A 21158-nucleotide genomic window follows, 5' to 3' on the forward strand; every position below is an offset into this window, starting at 1 on the left:
ATTTTTTTTTTTCAAGTTCCCATATCAAATATTTCATATAAATTTTCAAGTTCCCAATAGTTAATTTTTTTCATAAACTTTATGAAATAAATCAAATGTAATGTAATGTACCGAATAAATGAATGTAATGCACCGAATGTAATGTACCGAATGTAATGTACCGAATGTAATGTACCGAAGGTAATGTACCGAATGTAATGTACCAAATGTAATGTAACCAAAAGTTCAAGTTTGTCCTAAAAAATAAAAGTAAGAGAAGTAAAAAGTTAAGTATTTTTTTGATTTAAATAATTTCAAATATAAATATTTTAACAATAAATAAATATTTTTTTTATATCTCATATATTTTTAGCAAAACCAGATTAGTACAATGAGATAGAATGATGGAGTGTAATATAAAAAGATTGAGGATTTACTTTACATTCCTCAATATTTTTTCAACTATTAACCTGTTGTGAAAACTTCAGATGATGATTTCACAACACAAGGATACTTATATAAAAATTTGTTTGTGAACCTTTAATAATTTATCGAACACTATGATTTTGGTCTCATTTTTGCGAATACGCAAAAAGTATGCAATTACTTGTTGTTATACCTTTAAATGCATTTATATCACAACTTTGTGTTTTAATAAACTATAGTTCAAAGTTCATAGTTTATAGTGCAAATCTGTTAAACATTTACTTTCTTTTATGAAAAGTAGTAATTATTTCAGTTTTTCAAGCAAAATATTTTCTTTAGAAAAACAAAGTGTTAGATGTATTAGGGTTCCTTACATTTATTTATTTGAATCATCCATATTAAATAAGTTGTAAGAAAAAACAGATTGAATATATGCAGTAAACATAATAGAATGGCGGTATATTTTTTTTATTTTTCTACTTTTTTAACGGAATATAATGAGCCTGGCTATCATCTCAAATAAACTTCGAAATATATATTATATTACTTTTAAATTATACTACAATTTTCAATAAAATAATTGTTGTAAGCACTTAATTTTAATTCAAATATTATCAACTTTTTCCAACATAGTGATAAAATTTTGGCATAAATTCAAAATATAAGGATAGACCATATAATTTGATTTTAAGAGAGAAAGTGTCAAATTTTGTTTTACGTTTTGTAGTTTTATATTAATGAAAATGAACCTAATGTTTATCATAATAGAAAGCTAAAGAAAGTCTACTGGTTAATCGTTTTTTATTGCTGTTAATTAAAATCATTGGCAAAATGTTTTCTTGGCTAAATCATTTTGTAGAAAAAGAAAAAACTCATAGAAAAACTTTTATCGACATGAGTAACAGACTGTCTCCGATACTTAGTGATAAATTTAAACCAGTTGTTTCTCTTGATTCAAGCTTATCTGAAGCTATTAGTTTAGAATATGTCCAAAAACCTGGATGGTACTTGACTTGTAAAAATCGGGTTTGCTATATTGAAAAAAAGAAAAATACAAGAAATTACGGTGAGATGTGCTTTCTATTCATAAAGAGTCTTTTTACACATAAAATATAAAGTAAAACTGTATTATATTTTTATTGTTTAGTTTTTGCCTTTTTATTTTCTTTTAGAAAATTTTTATACTTTTTTTAGGTAAGCAATATATAAATAAATTTGAATTTATCATAAATTTAAATTTATTATAAATAAATAAATTTAATTTATAATAAATTATTATATATATGTAATGGTTATAACAGATATGTTAAAGCTCAGGTTTGGGGTTGTTACATTTTAAAAATAATTAAGTACTATAATTAAGTAAAAGTACTGCTCTAAAAGTAAAAAAGTAAATTTAAGCACAGGTGTAAGCACAGGTTCTGCTAAAATAAAACTCTTGAGTAAAAAAATAAAAAAGTACAGTATAATGAAAGTACATCTTAGTTACAAAGTAAAAAGTACTTTTGCATTTTGCTAAAGTGAATACATCCAAAATTAACACATACAAGAAATACGTTTGTAAATTATCTTTAAATAAATTTTTGCATATATTCAATCCATCAACGTAATTATGTTTATTGCAACAGAACATGATCCCATTGATACGTAATAAATGCTGCTGTTCAATATGATCATCTGTCATTCTAGTGCGGTTTAAGAAGAAATTTTGTCCTACTACACTAAGTAAACGTTCTTTAGCTGTAGTTGCTGGCAAAGCAGTGTTCAGTTCAAGAAAGATATTCTTCACTAGTGGAGATTCAAGAAGTTTATAAATGGATAAATTAGTGCTACTAACTTATGATGAAATAATCTTACTAGCAGCAATACTAATATCATTTGATTATATAAATTAAAAAACACACTCTGCAAAAATGCTTCTTCAGCTTGTCAAAACTTTAGTAATAGTTTCTTGTTAGCTATTCAAAACAGTGACAAATTAATCTTGTCACAAACGCCTTTTATCACAATGATTTCTTTATCAGTTATCAGCTTATTCATGCGTTCCACAGACATGTACATTGGGTTCTAACTCCTTGAATTTGTAAAAACAGCCCTAAATGATTTTTTAACAACTTCTCCAGATCTATTACTTCATAACTGCTTGTATCACAACGTTTGATATTTTGCACGCGCTGGTTGGCTAAATTTTTTGAAAGCTGCATTTTAGCCAGCAACTGCGACATCATGAATAGCTATTAAACTCAATGAATCATTATCAAAAATTATATTTCCTAATCTTCATCAACAGTTTTATTTTTTTTATAATCGTTTGCTGCATCAGGGCTATTTACTTATTAGGTATTTATACCTACTTTTTATAGAGTACTTATACCTACTTTTTATAGTACTTATACCTACTTTTTATAGAGGTTAAAAGCTTTACAAAAGTTTGATCCATTATTAGTTGTATTCTTTTTGGTTTTATCTTGAATTCAAGCTGCAAAATTATTTTTATGTAGATTTCTTAATTAAAGTTTTTAGTAGATTCAATTGTTTCATGTTTTAACACACACAAGAGCTTTTACAAGCTTTTTTTTTTGTAAAATATACAAATGGCCGGGGCAAGAAGGCAAAATATTCTTATCGCCAAGCCTCTAATTATCCGTAAATAACAAGTGATAAGTTAATACTTAACTAATTATCCGCAAATAACAAGTATAGATAATTAATAATATAGATAATTATATAGATAATTGTGTTATGTATTTGTTATGTTCTCAAGTCATTTAGCATTTTTTTCTTTTTCTTTTAAAGAATTTTTTAGTTAAACTGTTATTTTAGAACGTCAAAGTTCATTTTATCCTCTACATAATTTATGGTTTGACGGATTTACAGCATTTGAATCAACAATAAAAGCAGGTTTTTATTTGAGGCTGAGTAAATTTAATAAGTTTTTCTTGGACAAGTATGATTGTAGCGAAACCTTTAAACAAGAAGCAAGTTTTTGTGTACAAAAGTATTCAGTGGTGCTTGAAGGTAAGATTTTATAAGTGTAAGAATTAATTTAAACTTATTTCTTTTAAATTTAAATTATTATAACTATTTTATAACTTTTACAATTAAAGCATATATAGATTAGCTGTTTTTGAGAGCTGAATGGTTCAAAGGGTACACTCTTTATTAGAAGGAATTACCTTTCGTTTACCCTCAACAAGTTTTTGTTTAGTTTTGTTTAGAATATTTTTGCGTTCCCAATACTTATGAAATTTTTTAGAAAATATCTAATACCTTTAAAAATGCAGAATTTATAACTTATTTTGTGTTTTAACAAAACTTCAAATAAATATTGAGGTAAAACAAAAATGTTAGCTGGAGTAAAAATTGGACATTTTGACTTTCATCAAAAAATATTATGATTCAGATAACATCACATGTTGAAGTTCTACAGTTGGAATACCTACCTCAGTATGTTCTATATAGTTAATTAGTTTGTTAAAAAGTACCTGCCTCCGTTAAAATAAAAACGTCTAGCAAATTTTTTTAAAAGAAAGAAAATTTTCTTTATTGCGACGTTTTATTTACGTTGTAACAACCGATTAGTTGTTTAAACTAAATATTTGATGCATTTCAACAAAATCAATGTCGTGTTGCCAGTTAAGATAAAAAATTTTTAGTCTGCATGCCCATAAAGTATACTTGGATAATAAGAAATACGTGTATACATTAATATTATTTGTTGCAGAAAAAGAGACTTCGTTGAGCATGTTGTTGAGTATCACATCATATATTTTACAATCCATCAAACATATTCAAGAAGACCTATAGACAGTGCCAAAAGTTCTAGAACGAACCAGAATAATGAATCAGTTTATTAGCTACTTAGCGAACCAATGGTAGCTTTCAGCAGCCAGTTAATGATTCTTTAGTGAACCATGCCATGAGTAGTTAGCTAGTTGACTTTTAGTAGTTATTGGTCAGTACGCATTTTTTTGTGTAGCCATTTTTATTATTTGTCAAACTTTTAACAAGATAGAAATTGTCCAGTTGAGAAATTATTGAGGATTTCAGCCATTAAAAAAGTTTATTACCTAGTATTGTCATGCAAATATAATGACTTGACTTTCACTATAGCGGAACCTATAGGCATTCATCCAATATTCGACTTCCACTTTCATTGTTTGTTTATTTTAATATCAAACTTAAGAGTGCCTTACATTAAGATGCAACATAAAGGTAAGTTTTTCAGCAATTTTTAATTATAGATTCCAGGAGCAGTGATTTGTGTCGAAAATTAAAAACAAATATTCGGCTAGGCGCTTGACTAAAGCACCGAAATTTAGGCGACACTTAGTTATTTTGAGGGTTCCAAACTGCTTCATTGAAGCGCATAAGTTAACTGTGCTATGGAAGTTTTTGTTTCGTTTGTGACAAGGCCGTGTCATAGCACGTATCATGAAGACAAAGAACTCCACACTTGTTAAAAATTATACCTTTACGACAACTTTAACTTTAAGCATGATTTAACTTTAATGAAAATGATAACTATAGAGTTGCAATAATATATTGTTTATACAATTTATATTATCACCTCATACTAAATTTAATCTATAATTTTTATGATTCTTTTGTCTTGGTTATCTTCTTCAAAAACCCCTAGTCATTCCTACCATCTTCTTCCTCATTCAACAACCCCTAGTTCTTCCTGCCATCTTTTTCCTCATTCAATAACTCCTCGTCCTTCCTGCCATCTTCTTCTCTAGATCTACTCGTTTTTTAAAATCTTATAATATGGATTGCTATCGCATTTAATTTTTTTCTACATTCTGATATAATTTATAGCAAAAGATGAAAAATCTTAAAATTACACTTTATTAACTTATAGAAAAAAACTCAAGACGCAAGATAGGAGTATCGTCAGGTATTAGTACATTTTTATTTTTATCAAATATTAGCATTTGAAGTAATTTCAAACTTTTATTGATTATTAAACTTTGAAGTTCTATGTCTAGAGTAATATTGCTAAAATAGAAAACAATGAGCTTCCCTTTGTTCCCTATTGTTTTTGATTACAGGCTAATTTTATGGTTTGTTTATTTTTTTAAGTAAAAGCAACTATCATTATTTTAAATTGACACAAAATTTAAAACAGTTTCTAATTAGTTACCTTAATTAAAGTGTTGATTAAAGATGCTAAAAAATAGTGCTTTTACCAAAAACCGAAAATCGGCTAGGCTCTTGGCCAAAGCACCAAATAGTCGACTGCGAAAACCCTTAAAATACACATATGAAGACATACCATACCTTTCTGGTGAAGAGATCTATTCCACAAGTTTAGAGAGCTAGATTTTTCTTTTCTTTTTAAAAACATTTTTTTAGGATAAAATTATATATAAATTGTAAAATAAATTAATAAAATGCTTTTTTTAATTTATTGTTCATTGTTATGAAATCTTCATAATTTTTTATTTATTGCATATTTTATGAAAGCTTCATTATTCAGTATCCTGTAGACCATGAACAAAAGTTTTGATTTGGATACATTCTTTGTTACATGTAGAACAATAATTACCCCAAGAGTTTTTATCAGTTTTATTTTTATATTAGTTATTTTTATTTAAAAAAAAGCACAAGTATGCCATCATAGGCAACTACTGCTCCTATGATGGCATAGGGGAGGATGGGGCTGGTTAGCATCAAGGGTAACTTGACTTTTTCATTTGACCTTAGATTCTTCCCTCAGAAATGCCAGAAATTACGCGTAATCATCCTAATTAACCTTTCGTGCTACATTGAAGCAATGTAGAATTTTGCGCATACGCATAAGAGATATTGCGTTATATGTGTTTTTTGAACCAAAAATTTTTTAGTGAAGTAAAAATTCCTTATTACTTCGCTAACAAACATCTTTTATTAAAGAAAAAATGTTTTCTTAACTCGTCGATATTGCAACACACAACTAACTCGTTAGTATGCCATCATAGGAAGAAGTCATCATTTTCATTTAAACCAGCTATGTCTGCCTAGTTCAAAAAATAAAATAAAAATAAGTAATCTACTAAATGCATAAAACTTGGAAATTAAGTGCATGAAAATTTCATTTCTGCACAGTTGATAATAAAATCACAATCTTAAATATTTAAAAGGATTAAAAATACAACAGCACATCCCAAAATCAATTTTTGTTGATTATAAAAGCAAAATTGTGCATAAGGGACGTATTTTCACTAAAATTAGTGTAACGTCAGTATAGACATGTTAGTCTAATCACTTTTTTGCCACAACAAATATTTATAAAAATATGACCGGTATGCCATCATTGGAGCCTTTCCCCTACATAATTTTTTTAACAATATTGCTTTATTTTCAACCTATAAAGCTCACATAGGGGCAATGTGAAAAGATTGTAGTGAGTATAATTTTTTTTTAGCCCCTGTTTGTTTTTGCAAACATTCTTTTTTATGTAACATATATATATATATATTTTATGTAACATATATATATATATATATATATATATATATATATATATATATATATATATATATATATATATATATATATATATATATATATATATATATATATATATATATATATATATATATATATATATATATATATATATATATATATATATATATATATATATATATATATATATATATATATATATATATATATATATATATATATATATATATATATATATATATATATTCGTTTTTTTCTAATAAATTTTTGTAATCTGTTATATATTAGATTAAATTATATATTAATTAACAATTAATTTAGTGTACATGTCACTTGGGCTAAAAGTTTAAATTTTCATTTAAATTTTTTTTTTAAATTGGCAATAGAGATAGAAATAAACCTGATTCATTATTAACGTAACTGAACAAAAGTATAGCTCTGGCATGCCCCGGCTATTATAACTTTAAAACCACTTGTTATTTAATGATAAAGTTTTCCGTATTAAATACCAAGCGTATTGTTTAAACACCATTTCCTTCTTAAATACCAAGCGTATCATTGTTGTCAAATTAAAAAGGACGAATACGTTTGTATTGTCATTTATTCAACTTTATGAACCTTAAAAAGAGATATAATCAAACAAATAAAAGTATAAAAATGAATAAAAGTTTAAATTTTTATTTATTTTTATACAAACAATTTTTTTTATTCCATATAAATGTTTTGATTTTTTTGGACTTTATAAACTATATAGCATTCATGACTTATTTCACACTAAAAACCTTTAATATTTTTACATTTAATTCTTGTAAAAGGGTTAGGGTATATTCAGTTTTATTATTTAAAATAGCAACCCAAAATTTTATTTACACCCTTAGATTCATTTATAAGGCTTGGTTCTTAAATGCTTCAATTGCTGTTAATAGTTGACAAAATGAACAAACAAAGAAAGCAATACTTTATTTTAACAATATTTTAACACACAAAATAATCTTTAAAAAAAATTGTTTTGAAACTAGAGCATTTGTTGATTATACGAGTTTTAGTGTAAAAGAAAACAACCAAATTTCTCTTATTCTAAAACCAAATGTCTCTTCTTTGAAACAGTCCTGTCATTAAAAAAGTTATAAGACGTATTCTGATAACAAACATATTGACAACTAACGCTTTCTTAATATTTTGTTTTATGAGTTGTTGCTTTCATTTTTTTTTTTTTGTTGAATTTCAATTTTTTTTTGTTTTCTATTTTATAAGAACTTTAATTTAGGTAAGTTCAATAAAGACAACATGGCATCAGGACCAGTGACTGATGGGATATCGATTTTAAACTCCACTATTCAAGATGAAAAAAATGGTTTACTACAAAATGATGAAAAAAACGAAAACTTAACATAATAAAAATCAAAAAATAAAAATGAGCAACGCTTTTTTTTTTATCGACGTTTGAAAATAATTACAGTAAAAAGATAATGAATAAATATTTACTCAGCCGTTGCAACGGCGTTGTTTAAAAGAGACAATTATTTAAAAGACGCGTTGTTCAAAAGTGACAATTGTAATTTTATTACTAACCCCAATAATTTACGATATATTTATACTTCACAACTTTAACATTAATTTGTAACTAATGTTAACGTTGGAAAAAGATTTTGAACTCTTTTATTTTAAGTTGTAAAGAATTTTGAGAATTTTTAAGATTTAATTTATTTACTTTATTTGATTGGCTTGATTTTGTTGGCTTTGATTTGGCTTGATTTTGTTGGCTTTGATTTGATTTATTTACTTTATTTGATTGGCTTGATTTTGTTGGCTTGATTTTGTTGGCTTTGATTTGATTGATTTACTTTATTTGATTGACTTTATTTAATTTATTTACTTTATTTGATTGGAAATAAAAATTATTCTACCCTCGTATTTGGGAATAATGAAATATGCAAATTGATGGGTCATTAAAAGAATACTTAACTAAATAATGCAACCATTATAACAATTAAAAAAAAAGACTATTTAATAAAGAGAATTGTTTTTATTTATGTGATGATATTGAGTCTTTAAGAGGTTCTGGAGGTCGACTTGAGTTGTCACTAGTGCTACACTTTTTGGTTTGAATAAAAATTGGTGCCTTTTATATATAGCTTTGGAATGTATGTTTAACAAAGTCAAACCTTGAGTTTTGAATTTTTGTATTGGTACTATTCACTATTTTGAATTGGTGAAGTTTCGTTCAAAACATTACGGCATTTTTTACACTTGACTTGGTTTGCTGTTGTTGTCGTCGTTGGAGTCGCTTTAGTTAATTAATGCTTCTCATCATTAAAGTCATACTTCCATTGCCTCTCTTTTTGCTGTCAGCATCTTTCAATTTTTCGAATATTCTTTATTTATTAAGACACTCCCCTTGGCATGTTGGCACATCTCCTTTTTTTTGTTTTTGTTATGTCAACATGTTGGATGCGAAACATTTTTTCAAGCAAGCAAAAAATTGCAATTGTTTTTTAACTTCTTTTTGAATTTTCTTTTGCCGGAATTGTATTGAAGATTGGGGGAAGATGAGTTGACTCTAGAGTTGACTTTGGAGATAGTGCTAAACGACGTATGCTAATGTTATATGTGGTTGGTGCAGATTCAGAAGGCAGTAGCTAAGATGGTGTAGCTAGTGGTGTTGGTGATGGTAGCACTGGCATAGGTTTTGGTGGTTGAGATGACAAAATCTTAAATTGAAATGAAAGTGTTTCAAACGTATTAGCAATTTTTAATTTAGACAGATCGATTTTCCTGATGTTGAGCGAAAACAAACTAGTATTTTGAAATCCAGTGGATATTTGCGTGTGTGTAAAAACTTCATTAGAGCTAAAAAATTTTGCTTGCAGTTTACTAAAATATTCTTTTGATAAATTGCTTAACTTTGTCTCTGCATAAAACTATTAAAGCAACTTGCACCAAACAATTTTTTTACAGGGCAATAACCGACACCTAGAGGCTGTAGAATATGTGACGAATGAGCTGATAAGCAAATTAACAAGATATTGTTTTTGATACAAGCAAGTACAACCCAATAGATAATATGTGTTAAGTGTCCATCTAAGAATAAAACATTAAAACCTTTAATTGGATAACCAAAGTTCGATTTATTTATTTAAAAAATTAATTGATTAAACATATTATTTTTAACAACTCGACTAAACTATTTATTTGGACTTTTTAAAATGACGGGAACACGCACGCCAGTGAGCCACCGAACGAACTTATCTTATCTATCCATCCGGATGATTTTGTGTGTACGTTTGAACAACTTAAGCACTCATTTTTGTACAGACGTTTTTTTAATTAAAAAAAAAATGAATGGCGAATGATTATAGCCGCAGCATTAATGCAATTACGAATTGTATAATAGATTTTTACATTCTTATCAACCAATTTCAATGGTCGTTAAGCACCACGTTTGCAAACTATGTGTTGCTTTCCTTGATTACCAGAGAAGCCAGGTTTATTGAATTTAGGAAAAAAAATATAAATGTAGTTGAAATTTTTCTGACTATTTAAAAAAAAAAAATATTATTATATGAGTTCATGAATAAGCTCTGATTTTATTTTTTATTTTTAAAATTTCTGCTAACGAAGATTTGAAAACTTTAAATTTTGATCATAGGATCAAGATTTAAATGGCCTCAAAAGGCCTTTTCAGGATTTTCTTAACTTTTCCGGAGATAATTTAAATATTATTAAAGAAACTCAAATGATCCTTATAATATTAAAACTAAAAAATATATTATTTCTTTATTTAAATTACATTTTAAAATAAGAGACATGTGTAAAAACTTTAAAAAAATTAAAGAATTTTTAGATATTATAAACAACACGTTCGACGTCATAGCTTTGTCAAAAATTTGGCATGAAACAGAAAGTCCGGTTAAATCAAACTCTGACTATATTGCCAAATTATAAAGTAGTTGGCCAACTACGGGGAAATCATCAAAAAGGTGGAGGACTAAGAGTTTATATGTTTGAAAAACATTTATTTTAGATAAAAAAAACAATTATGCTTATTAAATGAAAACTATGAAAGTCATTTTATTGAAATAATTATTAACAAAAAAAAAATGCTATAATTCTGTGTTTACCGTCCACCATATGGAGAAATCGGATTGTTTCAAAATTTTGTTGACATTTATAGTGTCTTTTGAAAACAAACAAAGAAAAAAAAACAATTATGTAGAACCGGAGATTAAAATTTAAACGCGCTGAATAACCACTAACTAAATACCAAAACAAAAACTTTCTAAAAACTAAATCGTTTTTTCTCAATACTTTTATTAACTCCTCGTCTCTGTTTGTCTGTTAACATCAAACCTTGCAATCAATTTTTGAGTCACTTCCTGATGATATATTTTCTTCAAATTTTGTATACATACTCTTGCTTGATTACAATACAATATTCAATATTTAGTTTTGCAAAAAGTCAATTAATTTAGTTAATTTTAATTAAGTTTATTTTTTAAATGGAAAGAAGAAGAAGAACTTTTAATTAATTAAATTATTTGTACCTACTAATACTTGTGTTTAGCTTATTTGAATAAGGCCTTGACTTCGTTTACGTCTGTGGTTCAAGACCCGCCTATTCTTTTTTTTTTTTTTTTTTTTTTTTTTTCGAATACAGCCGAATGTTGATAAAATAAAAAAGTAATATCAGCAAAAATTGATTGCAAAGTTTGTGTTTTAATAAAATATAAAAGCATTGGGTTTTAAAAATTCGTTTTTACTTTTATTTGTTGATATGTTGTTTAGATACAATGCCTTGCAAGTAATGAATAAACCTACTCGGGTGAAAAAAAAAATTAACAACTGCAATTGATAATATTCTTACAAACAATTACTAAGAAACGTCATTTCAGTCAGGCAAAACAGATATAAGCGATACAAATTTTCAATAGTAACGTAGCGGATCTACATTGCTTTTAAAAAAATTTAAGCATACTTAGCCAAAGTTTACAAATTTTAAAAAACGTAACCATTACTAATACAAACAAACTATCGAATAAACTAAATATAGAAAATTAGAATAATGTTTATAATTGTCGTAATACAAACGAAGCTTTCAGTATTTTTTTAACTAAATTTTTAACGATATTTTTTGAAGCTTGTCCATATGAAGAAATAAAAATTAAAGCAAAAGCGCTTAGATAAATTTCTTCAATCTTTGGATGAATTAAACACTTTTAAAGTGTTCTAAAAACAAACAATAGCTATACAACAAATTCTTAAAAATATAAGTACTGAGAATAAGAAAACATACAACAGTTATAAGTATTTCTATGAAAATCTTCTTAAAAAAAAAAAAAAGTATTATAATAAACAAATTAGCAATTTCAAGTTTGATGATGGAAAAAAAAAAAAAAGGTCATAAATTAATGACATAATTGGCCGTTGTCAAATAAAAAGTTCAGTATTATTTTATAGAACTAATATTAATAAATCAGATATATTTTATCCAAATAAAATATCAATCGAGTTTAATAAATACTTTACAAATATATCTCCCAAATAAAATTATACCAACTTCTACGTCATTTAAAACGTATATAAAAAAAATCAACAGATGCAACAATGTATGATAGTGACTTAAATTTTTTTAACTTGAATTTGACGCAGCTTGTTTTTCTTTAAAAAAAATTTCCAGGGTTTGATGAAATTCCCAGTAATATCCTTATATCTATCAGAAAAATCATTAAAAAACCAGGTCCCACATAGTAAACCTATCTTTAAAGCATGGAATACTTCCTGATATATTCAAACTTGCAAGAGTATACCCAATTAATAAAAATAATGATCGCACCGACGCGTCTAACTATAGACCCATATCAGTACTTTCTGTTTTCTCGAAAACCTTTGAACGTGTAGTTTATAGTAGAATTTTTGATTATTTTACACTAAAAATTTTTTTAAATCCAAAACAATTTGGATTTCAGAAAAAAACATTCAACTGAACATGCCATTATTGAATTAGTCGAGAAAATAACTGATGGTTTTGAAAATGATAAGTTTACTCTCAAAGTGATCTTAGATTTGTCCAAGGCATTCGACTTTGTTGATCTCTTTATTCTGTTAGAAAAACTAAAATGGTACGAGGTATAAAATAAATGCGATTAGTGTATGCGATAAAAAGTTATATACATAATAGAAAAAACATGTTTAAAACAAAAAATCCTGATTACTGAGTATTTTGTGTGAAGTGCCTCAAGGATCAATCCTAGGACCGCTCTTATTTTTAGTTTATGTTAATGATTTTAATAATACACCAGTAAAAATAAATACTATTGTGTTTGCAGACAATTCAAATCTATTTTTATCTAATAGCAATATAATCAGCTATTTGCTGACATTAACATTGTATTAGAACAAACTGTCAATCAATGAAAATATATATATATATATATATATATATATATATATATATATATATATATATATATATATATATATATATATTAGAAAAAGTTTATGATTGGTTCAGGTCAAATAAACTTTCTCTTAACGTTGAAAAAGTACAACCCACCTTGTTTCAAAAACAAAAAAAAACACCAGAAGAACCCTTCCTCTAAAACTGTAAAACTTATTATAAATTATAAATAAATTAAAAAACAAGATACTATATAGCTTTTAAGAGTAATTATGGATAATCATTTATCATGGCTCCCATATATAAAATATAAACAATCAAAAATCAGTAAAACCATTAGTATTATGCATCAAATTCCATTAGCATTATGCATCAAAATTTATAAACTCTAAAGCTTATTTACTTTTGCTTAATCGACTGCAATATCCAAATATGCAAAATATTACGTGGACAAACTGTCAATCAATGAAATATATATATATATATATATATATATATATATATATATATATATATATATATATATTATATATATATATATATATATATATATATATATATATATATATATATATATATATATATATATATATATATATATAGGGCCGGTGCGAGTAGGTGTCTGATGGGGAACTAAAAAGATATTTATTTTTTCTTTTTTCTTTTTTCTGACATATTGGAATTTTTAAATATTTTCTTTTCTTTTTTTGAATTTTTGCGACTATTTATATTTATAAGCATTCTTTGCTCACTTTATTTATTTTTAAACATTATATCTTCTTTTTCAACTCATTGAGGGTATATGAGCATTGAGGATATTAAAGTTACTTTATCTTTTTTTTTTCTTTATTTGCATTTTTAAATATTATACCTTCTTTTCGACTATTTTTTTGCAAAATTTTCTATTTGATTTATTTACCATATTTTACTATTATTGTAATGATCTGTAGGGGCTCTATAAAAAGATAAGATTGGTATTTTGTCATCCATATTTTTTTGAGCCCCTGTCTGTTTATTATTTATATATTTGTAATGAAACTTTTTGTGAAAGAAAATCGTAGTTTATATAAACAGCAAAATAAAAAAAAAGAGAAAAATTTAAATTCCCCAAATGACATAAAGTGTTTTCGTTAATACATGTTTCGTTGAATTCTTTTTGCAGTGTGTTGAAATACTCTGGTACTATTTCTTGCATGGAAGTTGTGGCTCTGAGTGATGAACGAAGAATTTATAAAGATTTATTAGTTTAGATATAATTATTTAACAAAATCATTATATATCAAACGTATTGACGTATTTCATTCAACCCCATATTTCACCGTTGTCGTTTATATTTCGTTTATATTATATTTCGTTTTTAGTGATTTTAAAACAAATGCAAAACCTCTGCCCCAATTTACCATAGCGGATGGTAGTGCAAGATATTTTTTTCTACTATCAGAACAACAGTCTATATATATATATATATATATATATATATATATATATATATATATATATATATATATATATATATATATAGATAGATAGATAGATAGATAGATAGATAAATATAGATATATAGATATAGATATATACATATATATATATATACATATATATATATATATATATATATATATATATATATATATATATATATATATATATATATATATATATATATATATATATAATATATATATATATATATATATATATATATATATATATATATATATATATATATATATATATATATATATATATATATATATATATATATATATATATATATATATATATAGACTGTTGTTCTGATAGTAGAAAAAAATATCTTGCACTACCATCCGCTATGTACCTCCTGACTTTTAACCGGAAATAACAACTTTAATTTTGAAAAAAGTTTGTTGACCGACGTAAAAAGTTATGCAAGGATCCGTTTTAAGTTTAATGCCAGCAAATTTTACTTACCGAGAGTTTTATGCCCACTCATCGAAAATTTAAAAAAATTATTATGCAATCAAGTATTTTACCATTCATAGAAAAAAATTATTTATTTTGTATTAAAATTTTATTTATTCTTATTTAAAAAAAGATTCTCCAAAATCGATTCAACACAATCAAAAAATATTTTCAAAATGTTCATTAAATAATTAAGTAAGACCAAAAGAGAAAATATTGTCATAACTATTTCATTCTAATCTCTATTTCATTTGATCTGCTTTTACTCTATATTTTTTTTACTGTAAAATTTACATATTTAAAATCAAAGAAAAAAAGACTATTTATAAAGTTTAAAACAATTAAGTATAGAAAAAACAATTACAAAAATGAAAAAGAAGAAAAATAAAAAAAATACAAAATTTAAGTAGAAGTAATAATATTTATAATACTCTTATAATACTAAATTTTCAATACTCTTGATTTAAATTCATTTTTGATTCAAAAAATGAACAATAAATGTAACTGTTAGAAAAAAAATTTTAAACACCTGAGTCACCATAAAAATACAAAAAATAAGTTATGCAAAAGCAACTGTTGCATGAAAAATGTAAAAGCAACTGTTGCATGTATGATTTATGTAAAAGCATCTGTTGCATGAAAAATACTCATACTGTAAAGCTAAAAGTTTTACAAATTCAAAACACATTGAAGCGGCTAAAGATTATTTTATATTTCTATTTCCTTTTATAATGACTGCTAAATTAGTGAATAATCCAAAATTTTGACTTAAAGTTGATGGAGAAATTTTGAATGAAAAACAAACTTTTCAATAAAAAAATACTTCTGTCGAAGATCGTGCTTTAAGCACTGCTTTAAAGTATAAGAAAAATCTCCTGAAAATTTACTCGTTTAACTATATGGGGATCGTAAGATATCGTTGTTCTAAAGTAACGACATTTAAAAAAAAATAAAAAATAAAGATAAATTAAAAAGAAATTTAATATTTTATATTTTCCTGCAGAAATAGACTCCGAATCTTCGATTTTCTTTTTTCGATGTCAATAAAATTTTAGTAGTCTAGTCCTCATTCTTTTATGGACGTGGCCACACACTTAATTTTAATTGGAAGTAATGCTTCCCCGTGTAATGCTTCCCCGTGTAATGCTTTCCCGTTAAAACTTTCAAAAATGAATTAGTATCTCCATAACTAACATAATTTGAACATCTCAAATTTTGTTTTTACTAACGAATAAAATAATGGCGACTGATCTAGAAAGAGTCGGTCGGTAAGGAACTAAAATATATGGCTACTGATCCATTATAGTCCATGGCACCAAAAGATTTATTATGAATCTATTGGCAAAATATAGTTACTTACCACACCGTACAGCTTTTAAAAAGTTTAAACACAACATGATAGTCTAATACCTTATTGTTAAATCTTGCGATCCAGAAACAACTCCATTAAGAGAACTGTAAAGCGACTTTTGCTTAACTGTGTGCATGTGTTAAGCAAAAGATAAATGGTTTCTTTACTATATGTAGTATCCTAATGAAACGTGAAATGAGAATAAACTTGACTTATAGCTAAAGCACTGATTGTTTGAAATTACCTACTTATGAGTATATATTAAATGATTTTATATTACAGTCGCCAATCACAAGTTAAACATTAATTTATAAATCGATAAAAGTCTAAAATTTTGTACAATGATCTTTTAGCGTTCAAAAATTATTACCTTATAAAATTACGATCCCCTCAAATTGAGGGGGGTTCAAACTTTATAAATTCATAATTTTTGAGCGATAAAAGATTATTGCATGAAGTTTGTTCCATGTCTGGAAGTTATCTTAAACATCGAAAAAATGGTGGATTCGCCTTTGTATATAAATATTATAATTGGCTTCCAAATAACATAATATCGATCGCTCAATTTTTATCAATAAAGTAATAAATCAAAAAACGAACTGTGTTATGATTTGTGTTGTCATATCATATGCTGATCCTAATCCTAACACGAACTGATTATGCTAATGTTATAAATTCAAGATAGCACAGGAAACTTTTTTTCGAGTTTTATAAATCAAAAAGTCATTGTTATATTCTAAATCAGCGTTTTTAAATTCTTCCGCGATATATAAAGGATAAAAAAGCACGTCACACGCGCATAAGCAATTACTAAAAATAATATCGTAAAAGTACAACCTGTTTCATGTTCTGCTGCTTTGTAGGATACGCTTATTTAAGCAAAGGCTTGAAGATGCTAACTCTGACTTAACACACCCCTTGCCTTGAGCTTTTAGTTGAGTAAAAGCTAAGAGAGAGATTTTTCGATAAAAAATACTCACCTCGGGCAGATGTTACATGAATCCCAAAACTGTACTGTAGAAGAGACTTAAGGGGTAAACAGAACTATCTGTTGAACAGCTTTGCACTCCTTCTGCATCTGTTAGACAAGGTGAACATGGTCTATATGAAAAAGATAAATGCTACTTTGTGGCATTATTCATCTTGTCACCCCTGACGATACTACTATCTATTCTTGTCTTGATAAGAAGGCAATACTTTCTGATTGCTTGGAGGGGTATTTGAGCTTAAAAAGGATCTTTGATACAGCATGGGGCTCTCAGTGGCTGGTGAACTTTAACTTAGATAAACCTCAATTTGTTTCAGCTAATTGTTATTGAAATAACCTATATCTTCCTATATTTATGAAGGGTAATGTACTCAACGAGTTATCTACCCTTCATTTTCTAGAATTAGCTCTTACTTTTGATTTTTATTCGAAACCATATATCAAATCCATTGGAAATTTAACATATGTCAAGGTTGCATTGCTCTATTTTGTTTGCCATTATCTTACTCCAGATTCTATTCTGTATCTCTATAAATCTCAAATCCGTTCTAATATAGAATACTGTTGATATTTTTAGAACGGGTCTTCAAATAATGCCCTTTCTCTTATAGACAGGGTGCAAAAACGCATTTTGAACATTGTTGAACCTGCTCTTGCAGCCAAGCTTCAACCATTATCACATCGTCGTAATGTTGCTCCTTTTTCTCTTTTCTATAAATAATAGGCGCTGCTCTTGTGTCTTCTACGGAAATTCATTTTCGAGTTACTTGTCATTTAATTAAGTCATCATTTCACTGTGACTGTTCCAAAATACTTCAAAAATTCTTAGTCTTCTAGTTTTTTTCTTCGAACATCAGTTCTTTGGAATTCACTCCCTTCATCTTGTTTTCCTGATTCATATAACTTGCTATCTTTTTAGTTGTCTGTTAATTATTATCTTACTTTATAAACTTTATTTTTTCTCTTTCAGTAATTTCTAACTCTAATAGTGATTACTTGCAGCTTTGTGAAGATGAAGATGTTTAAAGTGTGATAAGCATTAAAGCTAACAACTACAATATTGGCTGGACGATAAAGAGATAGGGCTCAGAACAGAAAGTAAAGATGTTTAAAAATAATGATAATAATAATAATAAATAAAAGAAAACTGAAATTTACGAAAACTGGCCTTAAAACACCTGATTTTTTAAATCACCTTAATAACTAAATAAAAAATTAGCATCACTATTAGGTCCACAAAAAAACTATAATAAAAGCGTCTTGTCATAAAGTAACGCCCATATGTTGTTGTAAGTAACGCCCAAATGTTGTTGTTTTTTTTATCAAAAGCATGAATCACCGTGAACGAATTGTTTGAACTTTTTTTTTAATCTGGTTTACATATTCTGGAACGGCATATTATCCTAAAATTCTATGATGCACATACTAAAAAAAATATTTTCTAAATGAATAAACACTGTTGTTAGTAACATATCGTTGATTGATTCTTTTCTTTATATGGGAAATAAAAGGTTCTCTTCAAGTCAAGCTGGTAAATATTATTAACAAAATTATCATACAATTTCTTGCTTTTCTCTTAATAGTGGATAAATGAAGTTTTTTATAATTTTTGTTAAAACTTAACATTTAATAACGTTGAAAAAAGCCTGGTTGCTCTGTATTATACCCTTTCAATGAGGTTAATATCTCTTTTCAAAAACGGAGTCCAAACTGAAGACTTTTCAAAAATTCAAGATGATGACGTTCAAAAAATAATAAAAATATAACAGTTTAAAATAATAATAAAAATATAACAGTTTAATTACACTGGCATTAAAAATTGAAAACGTGTGTCTGATATGACCTAAAACTCCATTTGCTTTAGAAGCAATTGCAGTAATATCCTATTTCAAATTTTTTCTTAATATGACACAAGATTTTTTATCGAATACTTTAATACTCAATTAATAATTTCAGTGTTTTTTAATATTATAGATTTTTTTTTATTGCCTATTTTACATTTTCTATAATTAGTTTAGCATACTCCAGTTCATTTATTAATAGAATTTATATCATCATGTAAAAACTTTGCCGTCATCCGCTTAGAGTTTGTATTTATTTTTTAGTTTATTAGAAAGATTCCTAGCAGCAAGCAACATTGGCGCAATATTGATCTCAATGTTTGTTAAATATTGTAAAGAATATTCAAAATGTCCACATTTTGATGTATATATAGCCAATATTGATTTACAATATTGGCTATACATAAAATCCAATATAACGCCAAGATATTTTTTTTCATAAGCATTTTATAAAAGCATGGAGTTTAAAGCAAGCCATTTTTAAACGAATACAGAAAATGTATATATGTGTGTATATACATGTATAAACACAAGCTTATATGACAACACGCGCATTGTTGAGAAATATGGGATTCCGTGCAAATGTTAAATAAAATACTTAGCAATTTTATATATCAGTTATCAAAGACAACAATGGCTAATATTTTGTATACATTTTTACTTGATGCTTTGTAAAAACTTAAAAAGGCAAACATGACCAAATAAAGCTAAAACAAAAGGTAACGCAACTACAATTATAATACGTCTTTTTAATTTTCTAGATTATTGATTCGATATGGTGATTTAAAACCTACGGAATTCTATTAAAATATTTCTCAGAGTAATTGCTACAGTTAAAAATCTAATAAAAGCCTATAATTAACAAAAAGTTATTGAGACAATTTATTTACTTTATTTAATTTTGTTACGTACGCTTACAACTACGAATAATATCAATATTGCATGCCAATATGAGCATGCCAATACAGCTCCAATATCGGTATTCTAATATTGGAAAAACATTACTTGAGCAATATTAGCATGCTAGTACTTTCCAATATTGGTATGCAAATATTGGCGAAATACTTTTTACCATTATTGGCGCAGTATTGTACATCTTGTCCAATATCGGCCAAGATACCTAACATTGCACCATTATTGCACCAATATATCTTGCTACTAGGGATCATTAATAAACATTACAGTAAGTATTAGTCCAAGAACAGATTCCTGAAGCGCACCACTTGAAACACTAATGTGAGACATGTAGTGATATTTAAAAGATCTTGTTGCATTCAAAGTGCGTATAAAATCAATCTAATTAAAATCATCACATCTTATCAAATCTGTTAATCTTCTATAATTTTTCACTACGATATAAAGTTGTAGTTTTTCAGACTTTTATACAGTTTTGAAGCTTTACCAGCACTCAATATCTTATTTTTCACGTCAGTGCCGACTAATAAGTAAGTTGTTTTTGCTATACTTTAGGTACAATGTTTTTAGTTAAATATTTCTAAATAATGTTGGAGGATATAATAGAGGAAATATTAATAATGGAGGAAAACTAGAACAAAACCTTTGACTAAATTAAGTGTGTTTATAAACAAAATAAAGTGAAACTCTTAAATCGCTTTAAATTAATTAAATTAATAATTCAACGAAATGTTTCATTCAAATTATTATTCAAATTAACACCTTTCTAACATATGCTAACTCATTACGATTTAAGTAGTTATAAATGAAGATAATAGTTCCTTTTAAAATGTATTTTATTGGATAAATATCAACAAGAAATTT

The 21158-nt window shown here is 26.3% G+C and overlaps 1 protein-coding gene across 2 annotated transcripts; it reads left to right on the plus strand.

The window, feature by feature from the left end:
• The first annotated feature begins 1136 nt into the window (after positions 1-1136).
• Positions 1137-8276, plus strand: LOC136080807 (uncharacterized). Of its 2 annotated transcripts, XM_065798005.1 has the most exons (4): positions 1137-1471; positions 3229-3423; positions 5270-5305; positions 8126-8276. In XM_065798005.1, the coding sequence occupies exons 1-4, from the start codon at positions 1237-1239 to the stop codon at positions 8251-8253; spliced, it is 594 nt and encodes a 197-aa protein (XP_065654077.1). In that variant the 5' UTR covers positions 1137-1236; the 3' UTR covers positions 8254-8276. The 2 variants fall into 2 exon arrangements, with proteins under 2 accessions (XP_065654077.1, XP_065654078.1); XM_065798006.1 differs by lacking the exon at positions 5270-5305.
• Positions 8277-21158: the final 12882 nt, after the last annotated feature.

This window comes from Hydra vulgaris, chromosome 05 (assembly GCF_038396675.1).
Source record: "Hydra vulgaris chromosome 05, alternate assembly HydraT2T_AEP".
NCBI classification, from domain to species: Eukaryota; Metazoa; Cnidaria; class Hydrozoa; order Anthoathecata; family Hydridae; genus Hydra; species Hydra vulgaris.